The sequence below is a fragment of the Solea solea genome, chromosome 7 (genome assembly GCF_958295425.1).
Source record: "Solea solea chromosome 7, fSolSol10.1, whole genome shotgun sequence".
NCBI classification, from domain to species: Eukaryota; Metazoa; Chordata; class Actinopteri; order Pleuronectiformes; family Soleidae; genus Solea; species Solea solea.
The window spans coordinates 15040816-15059248 of NC_081140.1; the positions used below are offsets into that span (position 1 = coordinate 15040816).

Genomic DNA, 18433 nt, shown 5'->3' on the forward strand with positions numbered 1-18433 from the left:
AAATGTAGTTTATTACAATATCATAATATAAAAAATAGAATGCATTTTAATATAAAAATGAGAAGAAAAAAAAACCTTGAATAACAGACACAAATCATCCCTTTCAAAACTATCAAAAGACAAACATTGATCAAAACACAATATCTTTGGTTACACCGTTATATGTCAGGAAGGAGAGTAAAAAAACAAAAACAAATGCCATGCTACAAAACAGACAGGGCAGCAAATGTGCATGTACCCTCACTGGCTGTAATCAACAACATACTTTGGCACGAAATGGCTCATATGAACAGAAAAAAGTTACCACATTTTCATATATGAAGAGCACATTTCCCTTTTCCCCCCTCACTGATTAAAAAGTTCAGTAAAATTAAATCTAAAATTGATTTGTCTGAGCCATTTAATTATCTATCCAAAGGCAACCGGGAACAACTGCCCTTCCAACTTATACTGGAGGGGTGATTCATTTCAAAGTGAGTATTAATGACGTCAAATTCATGTAACACATCAGTTTGCACAACAATATGAAGTGAAAATGAATATCATTTCCTATCATCTTCACCCCTTTAAGGACTCCTTTCAGTTAAAACAAAGAAACAATACAAGCACAAAACGGAATTATACATGCTTTAAATAGATAAAATGCACAAAAGAGACAAACAACAAACATACCAAAGAAAACAAAACAAACAGGCTGTTATTGTAACTAAACAGAACATTGAAGTATATTTTTTGTACCATAATTGGCCAAAGATTTGACCACTACCTGACTTATGACAGTAGAAATCTCAAACATGACAAGCATTTTAGCTTTAAACTGAAAAAAAAGAAAAGAAAAAAAAAAAAGTTTTCACTTCAGAAACTAATCTGTTCTGTTTCATGTCATTGCTTATTCTTGGATGTAGCGACTATGACCATCCAACTGAGAAACGTTCTGGACATAACTTGTACCACTGTCATAACATCATGGCAACACGGCGTAAACATTGTGTGGACGAAATGTGCAAAATATACAAAGAGAAGAGGAGATTGAGCTTTCGCTACACAACCAAAGCTGTCACATTACGCTTCACTTGTCACAGACGTGGGAAATTTCTAAAAAAAATGCCAAAACCTCTTTTTTTTTTTTCGTTATCGTCAAACATTTAAGCTTTCAAAAATAAGGCCCTCAAATGCACAAACATATTTTGGATGCATTTACCAGCAACGTGTCACGTCGTGGGATCACAGTACAATATTTTTAGTGTGATGCACTGTCTCACTTCAGTTAAAAGCTCAGTATTTCAAAGCTCCTTTTCATCTCCCAAGGCCACTGCCTCTCACTCACCATTGTGCCACTAGTGTCCTATAAAGTACTAAAACATGCATTGCATAGAGTATAAACCCTTTTATTTCCTGTGGTATATATATATATATATATTCTTTTTTTTTTAACTAACATAGGGCACCATCCTCATGGTGAAAGCTGTGAGGAGGCTGCATGTGTAAAACAAAGGCTTCAGTAACATGTAGTAATAAAACACTGTGTAGCCACTGAGGCTATTATGTCATTCATAGCTGAAGAAAACAACATAACTCACTTCCGTTTGTGAGGAACACAAATGTCACCATATTCCTGGAGTGTTGGTAGAACACATTCAGGCCATGAGCAACAAAACGAAAACCCAAACTCCTGAATCTCTGGACAGACAGACAGGCAAGTGTTTCAGGACTTGTCCCTTAGCCAGATAGTCAGCACTGTGTAGTAATTGTGGTGGATCCTCAGTGTGCTGCTGCTGTACCTCCAGTACAAACCACCACGCATCTTTTTTCCAAGGACAGCTGAACTTTGTACGCAGTCCACAAAAGTACAAAGAAGATTGGAGAGAAGGCAGAATCATGGCGGTTCGTATAATGTTTTAAAACACCAGGATCTGTAACAGGGCCATCACACTAATGCAAGTTAGTGATTCTGTCTGAATACAATAAAACAGGTAAGGCACATACGGTTTTATTAAAAATAAAATAAAAAAATCCTATAATAAAAAAAGAATAGTCTGATGTTCAACCAGAGTTGATTATCCCATATGATTCTGCATATCGATGTAAAATAGAGCTGCAGAGAGTTTGACTCATAAGTGCCAGCTAAGACCATGATGGCTCCAGGTCTGCATTTAAGTCATGGAGAGTTGACAATGAAATGAAATCATTCAGATTAATGAAAACAAAAAAATAAAAAGGCAGAGTCTATAACCTTTTGGTTGTTGCAGCATTTGTTTTGGTTTTGTTTCCAGACACACAGGGTTGCTACGTGGTTTTTACAAGCCCAGCTCATCGTCCACAGGGACAGACTGGAGCTGAGTAAGGATCTTGGAGTCTCCGTCCATCTCGTCTGGATCCCCCAGTGGCGAGCTGGTTTCCACATCCTGCTCTGGTGAAGGGCTTCCCAGAAGCAGCGACTCTCCACCAGGGAGGCCTAACAAACCCGGGTCTACAGGAAGGTCCCCCTTTCCACGGACATCAAACAGAGTTAAACTGGCTGACGTGGAGAGGGGCACGGGACTCCATGCTGGCTGGGTCACATGGGCGGTGGATGTGATTCCACTGTACATGGGACTGAGGGTGAGCATGCTTTCTGGAGTCAGAGTGTTTGGCAGTGTGGAGGTGACTGAATGGTCCAGCGTATGAGGGGTGGGGGTGACAGGTGTCTGGCTGGTTAAAAGCCCAGTTTCTGGAGTATAGTATGGTGGAGAGGAGTTGATGAAGTTAAGAGGAGATAACGTGATTCCACTGGGGGTTTGTCCTAACATGGACGAGGCCTGAGAGGCCACAGGGAGGGTGCAGGGTGTGAAAGCGGGGCTCAATCCATTAGCAGAGATGGTGGGTGCTTCAGAGACTGGTTTCAGGGGCAAGCTCGTGAGCTGAATGCCGGCTGGGATGGTCAGAATTAACTTGCCTTGCTGGACACTCAGGTAAGGGCTTCCACCGAGCAGAAGGTTACCTACAGTGGTGATAAATGGACAGAAGTCAAGACTGTGTAACAATATTCACACACGTTGTAACTCGTTTCAACCTGATATTAACATCTATCCTGATAAATGCAACAGCATTAGTATGACCTTTCACCCTTGACTTCAATAAAGGTGTAAGAAAAATCAATACACTTAAAATATTATATTTCATAGCATGATACTGTGTTGATTCTTTGAAGTACTGTCAAAGACTTCTCTCACTGGAATAACTGTGTTATTTATGTATATAACACCGTCATTTTACTTCAACAAGATTATTTTGGGGAGAAGAAAAATGCTTGTGTTTTCCCCAATATATTACAATACATAATATTGTCACCCTGTGTTGAGACATGTACTGCATCACCAAATTCAGAGCCCTCAACATCAACATGCCTCCATGCTTCTCTTGTGACAATAATAATATATTTACATCACAATATCTGTCTAACAAAATGTCCATGAAAGGTTAAAAGTGCAGGATTTCTCTATTTATTCACAACACAGAACACGGTGCACAAAGTCCATGTATTGAACATGGATGGGGCATCTCCTAACGTAGCTTTCTCCACCATTATCCCGCCGTAAACTCCCTCTTCTTCGGCCAGATAACTTCCACCCAAGTTTCCCTCATTCATTTGAGCAGAACCGACGCGAGGAGACATGAAGTATTGACGCCCGGCGAGTGAAACTGGCACAGACTGTTTACTTTAATTTGTAAAGTAAAGTTCATTTAATTTGTAAATGAAAATATTGATATTTGCCCTGCCGTATCAATTCCCATATTGCACAAGGAAGGACAAGGATATTTCACCAAGTGGTTATTTTGACCCACCCATAGTGCAAAATAATTAGGCCCCATGCTTAGGCAAACCACCTAAATGTATTTTTTTGTGATTGGATGTGAAGACACATTCAGACCTGTAACTTAGCTCTGAGACACCTTTATCAGCACTGGTGGTTCTGTATACTCCTACTGATTGTTGCTGTGCAAGGGGACATGCGTAAAATATGTACAACAGCGACCTTCTGCAAACAGTTACTGCAATCTGAATGGTTGCCACGGTTTCCGAAACAGCAATGAGGAGGTGCACTTATACCTGGCATTACACTGTGTTCACGCACATACACAACTACTCCACAGTTATTTTTATAAACACTGAACCCATTTGCTTAATTGTTGTCAGCGACATGCAGAGAACATGTTTGTGAGAGCGCATTGGCTAACCTTGGCTAAAACTCCCTCAGGAGAAAACTATCCACACCTACATGTCTGTCTTCACTTTCCCGTTCATTTTTCAGCCGTCTGTTCACAGAACCTAATTTTCTTCTCTGCTCGATGCAATTTTTGAGATTGGGTTGGGAGGCTTTTTAGGTTGGTTCGGTAACATTGTGCATTTCTGACCCATAACTGCATCTGCTGTGTTTGACTAACATTGCTGGCAACACAGGTGTCCCAGTGTTAGGAGCTCCATTGCAAACTCTTTTAATGTTAATTAAAAACAAGCTGTCAATATCACATTTCTGAATAAAACCAGCTGTACCATTTTTTATCAGAGTCAAATATTTCAATTTAACATGTTTCCTTAATCTCTGGTGACATTTCATCATCTCCTATGATACATTTCTTACATAACCCCTTTTACTATCAAAGATATTAAGAAAAACGTTGCTACGTTTACATATATCTCCTGATTTCAGCATACCTGGAGAAGCAGAGGGCAGCTGAATGATTCCAGAGTTAAGGAGTTGCACACCAGGGGCCATGCTGGTTGGTGGACCCACATTCTGAATGGGCCGGAGCTGGTTAATCCTCAGAGGAGCCTGTGTGACTGATCCAGGTGCAGGAGCTGAAGCCAGGATTTGTAGAGGCACACCAGCAGAGGGGATGGAGAGAGAATGACTTGCTGGCACTACTTGGGGGAAAGACATTGTGGAGGACGTTTGGATGGAGGAGACAGGGACCAGCTGAGGCATTGAGAGTGGAACCAGCTGTGTTGGTGTGGTACCTTTGGGCTGAGGGACTGGGACTACTTGCGTTGGGGAAGAGATGGAAACAACCTGTGGAGGCTGGATTTTGCTGAGTGTGGAGTTTGTGGTTTGTTCCCCCAGTTGGTGCACCATTCGCTGTTGCAGCTGATTGTTGTTGAGCTGTGAAATAGAGACTATATTTGTTGCACCTGCAGGCAGAGTTGATGTATGATCCTGCTGCTGATGCACCAGTCTGTTGCCAGTATTCAATGTCAGGGGGCTTTGAAACTGAGGAGCTGACGAAGTGAGTGGCGATACTGGGACCAGCTGAGGACACTGGGACACCTGTGCGCCTGAAGAGTGCTGGACCAGCTGTGACACAGGTATACCCTGGATGGAAGGCACGACCTGGGGCAGAGAGAAGACCTGAGGGGTAGTACTGCTGGAGGAAACCACAGAGCTAGAAGGATTTAACTGGGAGCTGCCAGTGGCAAAGACAACATACTCCCCGTGCTGATTGGAGAGAGGCCCAGCAGAACTGGAGACCATGACCATGCCTGAAGACGACAGAGGGGCTGGGAGGGTGAGGGAATCGTGTGTGTTCTGTGCCAAGACTAGTGAAGGGACACTGTTTGGGGAGGACAGACTTGGTGAAGAGGGGGATAAAGATGAAGAAGAGGAGGAGGATACTGTGTGGGTGCTGCCTTCTGATTCATGCAGACTGATGTAATCCATTGCATTGCCACTGTCTGTCTTGGTTTGCAGAGGAAGAGAGATTATCGATGGAGGGTTTGGGTTGTTTGTGCTAAGAACAGATGCTTGAAGACTGCTCGCCTTAGCTTCAATGGCCGATACCTGCTCTGCCACAGATACAGCTTGTTGCAATGGCTGCTGCACACTCATATTAGATTTGGTTATAACCTGAGCCCCATTGAGTATCACAGGAGGGTTGGCTGCAATAGGACTCAGTGTGACTGTCTGGCAATCGCTCAAACTCAGCCCATTAATTATAACACCGGCACCAGTACTGGAGATAAGTGAATTCCCATTAAGCAATAATGGCTGAGAGGCCGTGAGGAAGCCACTTGACCCATTGAGAATGAGTTGGCCTCCTGTGCTGCAGGGAACGGCAGAGAGAGAGATGATGGAGGCTGTGGAGCCAGCAGCTTCATCCAGTTTGTCTGGGGTGTCATCCATGATGCTCGCCTCATCTTCAGTGCTGTGGTTTCCATCAGATTCACTGAAATAAAGGAGAAACCAACGGGTCAGATAAAATGGAAATATGCATGTGTCTTTACAGATGGGGACTGAGCCAAATCATTTTTATCAGAGCTCAGCTTGAACATATTTCGCACCTTTTTGATGCTTTGAGCTCCTGGCATAAAATGGCCAAGCTATATCATATAAAATATCAATATGTATCACCGGTTTCTCCAAAAACACAATATTTTTGTTTGTTTAGCGATCAAGTTTTAGTATTCAGTGTGGGAATCTGATCTTACAAGGTTTTCTCCAGTTGTTTTTGTTGGAAAGGTTTCATGTTGTTTATTATTATTATTGTTATTGTTATTATTATTATTAGTTGTTCAATACAATTTGGGTCGAAAATTACTTTCACATTCTTTGTTTATTTTGGTATGAAGACATTCAGCTTGTTCCTGACATTTATTCTTAAAATCTATTATACTATTTATTAAAAATGCACCACTGTGAGAGCTCAGCATTCCCTACTACATCACTGATAGGAAATTCTTTTTTCTTGTTAATCATTCTTATCCTCTTAACCATCTTGAACAAAAATTCTCTGGCCAGACTGACAAAGCCAGATCAGATTCCTCAAAACTCTTGGGGCCCATGTGTTAGAAGAGATTGTATCCAGGTTGTTCATGCACATCACTTCTCTGCAGACCACCACAAACCCTCAAGCCAGATAAGATAAATCTCCTTTATTCTCTCTTGCCCCCCTCTGTGTTTGGTGCAGTCATCACTGTAGACTGTGTGTCACCTCTCCATCCCCCTTACAATAAGCTTAACCTGGCTCACCCCTGGCTCTGCAGGCCCTGTAGGCAGGCAGCAGTGCAGGCTTTCAGGAAACTTGAGCCATGTTGAGCTCCTAGATCTCACATTTCATAACAAAGCGACATGCTCTTGGTCTCTCAGACCTGTGTGGCCTCACTGCTGTCAAAAGTCAGCTCCTCTGACCATCCTCTCACTTTTTATAAGTTGCTGACTGTGTTACTAACAGGTTGCTAGTGCTTACATGCAGAGCTTATGTTTGCTTGGCCTTCAGGCTTTGTTTGTCATTACAGTTGGATCTGTGTAAGTTTCAGTGCCCTTTTATGAATCAACTTTGTTATTGAACTCAACATAAATAATGGAAACGGTCAAAGCATGTGTGGCCTAGACTGCAGCTGCAATAAGTCTCGTAAAATGTATCTGATAGGGAGTGTTACATGCAATAAGAGCCTTAAAACTCCAGTTCTGTGGGTCTTGCCTTTTGCTGTGGGTCCCGGACGGGGTCCTGTCCCTCTGCCTGCGGTTCTTGAACCAGTTGCTGACCTGTGTGAGGGACAGTCCTGTGATTTTAGCCAGGTTTTTCTTCTCGTCCGGGGTCGGGTACCTGTTCTTTTTGTAGCACTCCTTCAGTGCATTCCGTGACTTCTCTTTGAAGCAGTACACTGTCTCCTCTCCGTCCCAGATAGTTTTGGGCAAAGGGAACTTCTTCCTGAGCCGGTACTTGTCCACTGCGCCCAGGCTGCGGCCCCGGGACCTCTCTGCCTCCTTGTAGCGGGCTTTCAGGTACAGGTCCTGCAGGAACCCATGGTTAGACGGGTGAAAGTCGTGGCCCTCCAGGATGGCGTACAGCTCCTTGAACTCCTCCCGGTGGAAAGCCACCAGTGCCTGGGCCTTCAGTATGGTCTCGTTGCCACGTAGCAGCTCGGACGACGGAGGTATGGTGGATAGAAATCTCCATAGTCGATCCACATTGCCCGCCTGCAGAAGGGCCTCGCAGAGACATGATACTTGGTCAGTGGAAAAACTCAGAGCCGACTTCTGGAAACTTTGAAGTAACTGTTCCGAAACTTGAACCGAGTCTTCCTCTTCCTTGAGGTCCACTGCCGTTGGCTCGTCTGAGCTGTTCTCGGATTGTTCTGTGGACTCCAAAGACAAGGAAGCCATTTTTACTTTAACTTTTTCCACTACTAGTTCCTCCTCCTCCTCCTCCTCTCTCTCTCTCTCTCTCTCTCCCGCCCTCCCTCTGCTCGTTCTCCCAGTCTCCGAGCCATGAATGTGCCTGCACACCAGCAGCGGACACGCCCCTTTTCTGTCCTAATACAGTCTCTTTGTCTCAACTTTTAAAACGTGTTTATCACGCTGGCACGATAAAGAGCTCCGATAAAGGCACCCCTTATTTACTTTAAAAGGCTCCGCTGTCTGGGAATGACTCGATACCACTTTGTTGTGTGAGACACCGATACGGATATCACAACCTTGATTTCAGTGTGATACAGTCTTTTACCTCTTTTAGGTTTAAGTCACACTGATCATGTCATCACCGTTATTATTATGCTATTATTAAAGTTGATATCACGATAATTCTTCATCAACAATCTATGTAATATATAAATTACATTGCAGTTCTATAAGCATGGCATCACTGACACTGAACTGTTTTGTCTAAACTTATAACCTATGTAACAGAGTTAAGACGTAGTGTGATTCCACTTGCCATAAAAAGAGAAAAGTCATGTCACAACACGGAAACTTATCCGTCCTATGGTAATTAAATGCAGCACCCCTGTGGATTAGGGTCGTGCACCCCGGGGGGGAACAGCAGTCGGACTTCGCTGTCTCCCTGGTAGGTGCATGAACTGTGAGCTCCGCCATTGTTTCATATTCATTACATCAATTTTAATACTAAGGGATGGTTTAAGTTGTGATTTTTATAAGCATATAGCTCCCGAACGGTCGAGCACGTCCTTTTTCATAATAAGTTGACTGTGTTTTCTTTTATTTTTGTTTGCAAAATTATTAGTGCTACACGTTGTTAGCTAACCTGCACTTTCATTTCATTTTACATTTTTCAGACATGTATGTGTTTGTGAGAGTGGGACCGGGGACTGACTATTATTTATGCCTCTGTCAGGTACGCTTTGTGTATGTTATTTTATGTTCATTTTAAAACTATTACAGCAGTCGGACCTCGCTGTCTCCCTGACATGTATGTGTGTGTGAGAGGAACCGGGGACTGACTGTATTATTTATCCATCTGTCAGGTACGCTCTGTACGCATATTGTCCAACATAAACGGCAAGACTGCCAACCCGAAGGTCTACTTCGTCTGTTAAACTACACAACGCAATGATAGAGTACAACGCCGCTACATTGACACAGCTGTTATATATCTGCTCCTGGTTTCTGTCTTCTATCTCTACCTCACCTCCCTCCTGTCCTTTCTCTCTCCCCTTCCGCTCCTCTGTCTCCCATTTTTCCTTTCAACAGGAGGAGGCAGGTGGCTGCACATCTTTGAGTCTTCCTAATAAAAGGGAGTTTTTTTTCTCTCTCCACTGATGCCTAGTGTTGGCTCATTGTGTGAAGTGTTGGGTTTGTCTGCTCTCTATAATGTTGTCTATGTCTAATTGAAATCTGTGAGCAAATGAGTGGATATACTCAGATTAAGATTTTTTTTTTAAACCTGTGTAGGGTTGAACAAAACTTGTTCACCTGGGTTTTGCATTCCCTCTACAGTCAAATGTATGTGCATTGCAGTCAACTGGCCCAGGAGTGAATGCTGATGATTGAACACATTCCTATTGATTTAAAAAAAATTAAAATAAGCACTGGATTAAATGTTTTTTTTTGATGAGTGGAAATCTGTTAATGAGACATTGTGCTGATGCTTTTATGAACTAGCTACAACCAGTCATTTACATAAAACAATGTTTTAATAATTATAGTTGCAGCCCTCACCCACATCCTGGTGTTATGATTGTGGTCATGTGGTTCTGGGTGCTTAATGAAGCATTCATAGACAATCAAATTAGTAAATTAGTTGATGAGTACTTTGGTGGTCTATTAGTTTATTAAATTAAATTAAATTAAATTCAATTCAATTAATGTATATAGTTAAACACTATTTTCTCTCCTAAATTATTTTCTAGTGTTTACGTTCCATGTTGTGCTGTTGGATGAAACTTGCTCTATGGTAATAATATGACACTTCACTAACATTGGACCAGTGTGGGTGATGGAATAACAGAAAGATGCATAACCTGAATTTTAAAATAAATCGATACTTAAATGTGGAAATACAAGTAATAGAGGAAGCACAATGTCGGTCTACCCTACATTTGCAGCACTAGATTTATAAAATAATATTACCATCTTGTTGTGTGTAATGAATGAGACCTTTGTAAAGCAGTGTTTTGTTTGCTCAGATTAGACTTAATGTCATCCAAACTAGATTTCATTGTAGTATCTGATGTGGTTTTCTAATACTCTGAACACAGAAAATGAAGCCTGCACTGCTAGTAAAGTAAAAGTCTTAGGTTAAAAATATAGAACATTTCCCACTCCCAATCCCAAAGATCACAAATGAAAACTTGCATTTCTTTCAATAAATCAGTCCATCACTGAAACCAAAACTAAAGAAAAAGATAACGATCAGGCTTCATGTTGGATCACATCCTGATAAAGATTATCTATGTGATATGGTTTTAAGATTAAAGTTTCTATCTTTCTGCCTGCACTTGTACATTGTGTATTTAAAAACACCCATTTCTAATTTTAAGCATCACTTGAGAAACAATGTAAAATACATAATGTATTTCAGTATTAAGAGTACAATTATAAAATTACCATTATGTATGTATGTTTTTGTGGCGTTTTTTTAAAAAAGGGTACAAGTCTTGGGCTTCAGCTTTAATTTGGTTAGTCATTGTAGAGTAATATATTGTGTGAAATAATTATGTAAACTGCTTATTCACATGTCTAGAGTGGAAAGCAGTGACATCGAGTGGTGACGGAGGCTATTAGCTTTTCATCTTTGTGTCCGATGATTGGTTAGTAGTGATGTCAATCAGCAGGTTGATAGGCGGGTTCTGACGTCATATCCTGACATCTTTTGATGCCATTGGTTGAGCTCATGGGCTCTTTGATGTGATTGGTCATTTGCAGTGTGGCGGGGGTAGAACGTTCCAGAGATGAGCAAACATTTTTTATACATTTCACCGCTCCTGTCGCTACAACGTGCAAGTGGCGGATTCACCGGGTGAAACTGCGACACAGAAAAGTCAGAGTCTTTTGAACACCACTCAAAAAGATAACACTTGAGTAAGTAACCGTGGCAACCTTAAACGTCTCTCCGTTGGACCTTAGCTTATCCCATGCCGTTCCAACGTGACTATTGTGCTGCTGCTAACCATTAGCAACCCAAAAAGCTAACGCAGTCTGTAACTAACTACGACAGTAGACGAGCTAAAGTAAGATCGTGTGTCGTGAAATTTGTGGTAGAAGGTGCTCAATGATGCTTGGTTAGAGAGAACAATGTGAAAGTTAGTGCTGTGTGGAAAAGGGCGTGGTCTATGTTATTGTTGGTCCAAAAATGCGTTGCTACCACAAAACAGTCTGTTGTACATGTTGCCAGGTGCTTGTTAGGGATGATGTGCGTTCCCATCTAAACGTTGACATTTATCGGGCACTGTACTGCGTATTTCTCAGAAATGTTGGTCCATATTAACACCACAGCTTCACGGAGTTGGTGTACAATTGGTCTGCTGCACATCCGTGACGCGAATCTCACGTTCCAACGGCGCACTTTTGGATTGAGGCTTGGTGACTGTGAAGGCCATTTGAGTTCATGATCAAGAAATTAGTTTGAGATGATTCAACATGATGTGGTTCACCCTGTGGTGCTTGTCCCACCCTGCACCATGGTGATAATCAAGTTGCATCACCCTGGGCCACAAAGAGTGTTCACTAAAATTAGGATAAGGTATTGAATACTATGTGTTGGACACTTTATTTTACAGCAGGAACGATGGAGCTAAAAATCTCGGATCACCAGTTTCACTTCAATCAACGTTCTTCCCCATTTGATGAATCAGTGTGAACTTCAGCTCATCTTGACCATTTCTACATGCATACATGTATTGAGTTGTGCCATGTGATTGGCTGATTAGGCATTTTAGTTTACAAACAGCTGAGGTGTACCTTATAAAGTGCTCTATATATAATGTATTTATTTAAATGATGTTGCCTCACTTGTCCTCTTCAGGTTCTGAGGATCAGCTGCTTCCAAACAGACTGAACAATGGACAGCCAAGTGACAGTGGTCTCCAATCCTCTTGTGGAGGTGTGCATAACCAGCACCATCCACTCCTCTGAGGTGATGCGCAGGTTCAATAGAGGGATTACTATTGCAGAACTGAAGGTGAGCCCAATCATACCACAAATCACACACTATCTTGAAATTGACAATGCTGTTTTATCCCAAGTTTGCATACAGTTGGATTTCCCCAGATTTTACCTATAAGAAGTTGTGCTGGGCAGTATGATCAAAAATAAGGGGGAGGCGTCTGTTAACGTAACTGTGTACATTCTTGTGACTCTCAGACATGTTTTCTGCTAAGGTGGCGGAGTACATTTATCATTCCTGCAAGTACTACCACGGTCACTTCTTAAGCTAAACCGGAAGAATGTGTGGTGCAGCAGTGAAAGTGGTCCCATGTCTAACAGTGTTTTAATGCGCCATGTTCCGCTTTTCATTTACCGGTCTTGCGGTACATAAAAAATTAATATCCTAAATAAATACTGGTTTTCTGTATGAACTGGTTTACTGCCCAGCACTAATAAAAAATAAAATATGTTTATTTCCTTTGTCTTCATGTTATCATAGACCCCTCAGTAAATGCAATCAAATTAACTTACTTTTTATTTTTTCTCTTATCAGCAAAAGTTGGAGATGATTGTGGGCGCATCTGCCTCCTGCATGGACCTGGAGGTTTTAAGTGTCTCAGGCAAGTTCCTGCAGAAGATGGACAATGATGAGGCTTTGCTGGGCTCCTATCCTGTGGATGACAACTGCACAATACATGTATGAGACTGCAATATTGTAGTAACATCAATGTAACGACTAGAATTCAGAAGAATATAATTTTTTTTTAAGATATTTAAAGGACCGGATAGAGAAGTGTGAAAGGGGCTCCACAGGGCCCTGGCTCTACCAACTGAGCTATCAAGTGCCCCAACAATGATGTAATGTTGTGTTACTGCTCGCAGATAACTAAAATGGTGTTTATTTATTGACATGTATAGGAACTTTACTTTTTTATAGTGATTGCATTTTCTCATTTACTGCTCAGGTTATTGATAAAAGTGGAGGACAGATGGGCGAGTTTGCTGACGTTTCCAAAGTGGAGAAGTTTGAGCTTTCAGACGAAGCTTATAGTAAGAAAACAGGTAAAGACTGACCCTAACACTGTCACAGGATAAAGGTTTTTCAGTAAGACTTGTAGTATTTTAAAATGTCGGCCTTACTGGGTCTATTGCTATAGCAAATAACAATATTTAGGGTTCGAGCAACTTGGTTGCAAGAACCCTATTGAAACTGTGAAGGTTATTCTTATTATTCTTATTATTATTATTTGAATTGATCACTTGATGATTAAGTCAGTCCATGAGAAATTATTGATTAAATATATCTAAACAATAATTGATGGTGCAGTTGATAATAAAAGATGATAGCAATTTAAAATTAAAGTCATAGACAAAAAAGTACTCCAGCACACAGTACCCACAGAAAATGTGTTTGTTATACAATAGAGCAGCCTCTGCAGCATTCAGTTTTGTTTTGCAGCATCATGCATCTAGTACAATCCAGCTTACTTCCCCCCAGACTCAGCAAGGGCATTCATGAAGAGACAAGGCATTGGTCACTTCAATGATGAAAAAATGGCTAAGAAGAAAGCTGAGCTTGCTGCTCGGGAGGAGGAAAATAAGGTTGCAGCCGAAGCCATTTCGGTTGGCAGTCGATGCCAAATTCAGGTTCCTGGGCAACCCACAAAGCTTGGCACAGTTATGTATGTCGGTAAGTGCATTCCCGGTTTAAGTCATGTGCTTCATGTTATTCTCTCCAAAAGAGCAAAAACTGTAGAAAATTATAGTAACAAGGCTGATGATAGAAGTTATCCGCAAAATTAAGGAGGCGTTGGTACACAGTACTGTGCACTTCCACGTTTGTTGTCTGGCAAATTCTGTGATCATTGGCATTTGGATTAAAATGTATGACTGAAAGTTGGTCTTGTATATTATCAAGATACTTGTGAATTTAAGTCATCCAGCATGTGTATGCAATGCTTAAGCACCTCAATAAACCTGGCATAAGCTGGCCTTTTTCACAGCAGATTGTTGACATGAAATAGCTGGACAAATACAGGCTTTACAAAAACATTTAGGGTTCAGCTCTTCAGGTTATAGAGACCCAGGGTCATTGCAAGGGTAGGCCACACCAAATCCTTGACACTTAATACTTTAACCTGTAGAAGCTGTTGTATTTTTTATTATGTTATTTTAAAACTGCATTCATGATCCTGCATTTTCTGAATGTCTTCCACTAGCGATTGAGAAATAATTATACTGTATGGACATGAAAGCTTTGCTAAAACAACACATCTAATGGTGCCCTATGGCTTTTGAACAGTACTGAAGATTTCTCTAATTTTATGACATAAGTACCTACTGGACTTACAGACTGTAAGTGGACATACTGTGTCAAAGCAATGTCAAAAACACATTTTTGGAATTTGTTATTATTCAGGCATTTCACTGTTCAGTGATTAACATACTCAAAATTGTGGCACATCAACCTCTGATCGTATGTAAACTATGAAGTATTATAACCAGTTTGTACGTTAAATGTCTCCATAAATAGCACTTTATGGAGACTGAGAATTTAAGCACATATTCAAGCAATTAACAATAAGTAATTCAAGATAAATTAAGTTGTTGTTTATTTCAGGTACAACAGATTTTAAGCCAGGCTATTGGGTGGGTGTGAAATACGACGAGCCTCTGGGAAAGAATAATGGAAGGTAAAAGCACTTTTTTTTAGCAATACCTAGTCTCTTGTGTTTGCCTTGATTAACCCAGTATTTTAACCTTCTCCCTTTTTTAAATTGTGTCTCCACAGCGTTAATGGGAAGAGATACTTTGAGTGTGAGGCCAACTATGGTGCATTTGTGAAGCCCTTGCATGTGACTGTGGGAGACTTCCCAGAAGAGGACTATGGTTTAGATGAGATGTAAGACTAAGTTTTAAGCATGACGTTTCAGTTCTCAATTTACCAGCCTGGAGATCGTGAACAGTCTTGATGCAAAGGCATTTTAACCTCAGTAATGTCAGTGCTACAAAACCCAAGTTGAAAAAGTTGATTGTCAGGAAGTAGAGAGTTTGACGGATAAAGGCCAATATAATATCAATAGTTTGAATTGGTTGATGGTCCCTTTACCTCTTCCCTACCCAAGAAAATAAAGCATCGCAAATAAAAAAATGTCAGTCAATGGCATGATATTCTAGGAAGGTTTGTGATAATATATGCTTGTCTATATTGAAAAATACAAAATGATGCAATGTTTTATCAAAGATTGCAGGCTGTAAAATGTATAAGTGCAAAAAGAAATTAAGTTCATTAGCTGATTAATATTAAATTAGTTGTGCATCTAATACAACAGAGTGATGGCAGAAGGCCTTTTGTTGGTGGAGTGGATGTGTGTTTGTAGAAGTGATCAAATTAAGGGGTTCCTTAAATGCATCTTGTAGCTGCTCCTCTAAAGCTCTTTTCCTGAGAAATCAATTCACCCCAATTGTGTTGAGTTTTTTTTTTTTTCTCTGTAAAATAAAACAAATGATCATTCCCTGTTTGGGGAATCCTGTTGGGGTTTCGCCATCTCTTCATCTCATCATTGGACAACCTTCTCCAGCATAAAAGAAAGCTGATACGTGTGTTGCTGTAAACCTCACCATACAGTCCATACAGGAAAAACAAATTAGTAAGTTAGTAGCTCAGCGCACACAGGAGTTGTCTGTCCCAATTGTTAAGTTAAATTGTGTTTTGTGTTTGAAGTGGAAAATTGCCTTCTGATTTAATCTGTTATGTAGATTAGGCTGAAGCACCAACATTTTTTTTCATCCCTTGTCTCAAAAAGTCTGCAGAAATAAAAATGCTCCTGGATCTGGAGTGAAGTTGTTGAATATTTGTTATCATAACATTTTCAGAAAAAGTGGCTCTTGAATTCACAAATTATATTTATTGACCCACAATTATTTTTCTAGGTTTGCTGCTAGCACTAGTGACCATGCCTGTAAGTAAAGCCAAGTCAGCATGTTCTCAGCAGAGCAGAAGTTAAATGCCACAATAATGCCAAACTGTAACCAAAGTTGTCTAGAGCTGAACTATTTGAATAATCGATTCAAAGCTTTTTTCATGATGAAATCAGGATTTCTGATTGTTTAAGCTTCATTTCTTTGCTCTATAAAACAAAGAAATTATTTTGGTTTGTGGACAAAACAAGACATTTGAGAACATCATAATTTTAAGGTTTGTCGAACACTGATCAACATTTTTTTAGGTTTTCTGATATTTTATGGACCAAATGATTAATCGAGAAGCCCTAAAGTTGTCCCATCTAAAATTATATATTTGTGATCTCTGGTACACTCAATGTTACTTTGACTCTGCTCTATCGTAGACAGGGTTCACTGCTGAAAGGCTGGGGAAAAAAAACACAAAAACCTTTTGTTTGCCCCGTCTTGTATTAGTAGATAGCTATACAGGATGTTCACAGTAGAAGCTCCCACCAACTGCATTTCATAAATGGAAACTATTTTTATGTGAGATGTCATAATGAAGGTCCATATCTAGTTCTTCACTCCATACACTTCTATTTAATGTTCTGCCTTTAGCCGTACTTGTTGCTACCATGCTTTCTCAAGATGGAAGTCTACAATATGTGGATATCAACAATTTCCTTATTGTTTAGTTTACACTGGTTGTGTACTGTACAAGACAATTGTATATAACTGTGAATATTTTTCTGTAATGTTAACAGTTTTTGAGGACTAAATTGCCAAGAGAATGGTTCCAAAATTTACCCTGAAAGACAAATTTACCCTTAAATAATTTTGACACTAAATCAAAAGTGGCAGTGTCCCTGTGAGTTATAGTGGACAGACATTTCCAGTCATTTAATGAGATCAGTAACAAATAGCAAGTCAAGAAAACTAGGTATGCATCCTCGCTTATTTCACTTTATTTGAAGTGAATGTAGTGTGTAAAACAGCTCTATTTAGGTTTCAAATTGCATATATGATGTAATTCTTAATTTATTTCTGACAGAATTCCTTTTGTTAAAAAAAATTGTATGCGCTACAATGTGCCCGGCATATGCTGAACAGTTGAAATAAAAAAGTTTCAGATTTGAAGGAAAGAATTGCATTGACATAACTTTTTTCTATTTAAATGCCATCTATCAACTTTGAAAAAAGCTAATCTATATGCAAATATATGGCGATTTCCAAAACTAATTCCAATACTGAACGTATTCAGGTATAATGCCTTTGATCTCATGGGTGTTTATCAGAGAATTTGTATTAACTTTTATTTAAGCACAACACACTGAATTTTATTGAGGTGGGTGTGTCCAGTAAGAGTTACAATTAAGGCCATGTTTTTTTTTTTTAACACCAGAAACTGCAAAAACTGTAAGACTTAAATTTGATTTTACTGCTCCTCCTGTACTGCAGGTTTTGATAGTGTACAGGTCTAATGAATGATATGCCCCATTTATCATGTGCTATTGTTCCAAAACTGATCATGCTTTTTTATTTTTAAGACGAACGTTAGTGGAATACTATAACTATTACTGCTGTTCTCTTTTTCTTTTTACAAAACTCTAATCTCTGTGATGCTGGATTACTGTGCCAATTTATGCTTATTCTAATAAATAAACACTTCATGGTATAGCAGAGTTGATTTTGTCTCTGTGTGTAAGTGTTTTGTAGTAATTGTTTCATTTTAACTTTCTGAATAAAACTGACTTGACAGTATGAGCATTACAAACATGAACGTATGATCAGTCAAATGATGTTAACATATAAATGCTTTAGATTTAGCTTGGATCTCTGCAAAGCATCGATAAATAAAAAAGGACATTACAACAGAAAATGATGATAATGGCAGGTTTTTATGTATATATATATATTTTGGAAGTCTACTCCAGCAAATCTTAAAGATGTAGCTTGGTGGCTCAGAAATGTTTTATTTTATTATAATTATTATAATAAATATAATTATTATGGTTATTTTACTCTTTCCATTACCTTTGATCTGTATGCGATCCATCTTTCCTCCCTTTGATTTTGAATTATAAAAAAAAAATGTTTACAGATCAGAGGATGAGACTAAGGAGATGAGA

The 18433-nt window shown here is 39.9% G+C and overlaps 2 protein-coding genes across 2 annotated transcripts; one reads left to right on the plus strand and one right to left on the minus strand.

Moving 5' to 3' along the window:
• Positions 1-8190, minus strand: six5 (SIX homeobox 5). Its single transcript, XM_058634322.1, has 3 exons — positions 7456-8190; positions 4697-6201; positions 1-2980 (listed from the first exon to the last, which is right to left on the minus strand). The coding sequence occupies exons 1-3, from the start codon at positions 8139-8141 to the stop codon at positions 2298-2300; spliced, it is 2874 nt and encodes a 957-aa protein (XP_058490305.1). The 5' UTR covers positions 8142-8190; the 3' UTR covers positions 1-2297.
• Positions 8191-11138: 2948 nt separating this feature from the next.
• Positions 11139-16197, plus strand: tbcb (tubulin folding cofactor B). The gene is made up of 7 exons (XM_058634712.1): positions 11139-11294; positions 12238-12393; positions 12913-13056; positions 13325-13421; positions 13858-14049; positions 14980-15052; positions 15151-16197. Exons 2-7 carry the CDS (start codon positions 12274-12276, stop codon positions 15263-15265), a joined length of 741 nt encoding a protein of 246 aa, XP_058490695.1. The 5' UTR covers positions 11139-11294; positions 12238-12273; the 3' UTR covers positions 15266-16197.
• Positions 16198-18433: the final 2236 nt, after the last annotated feature.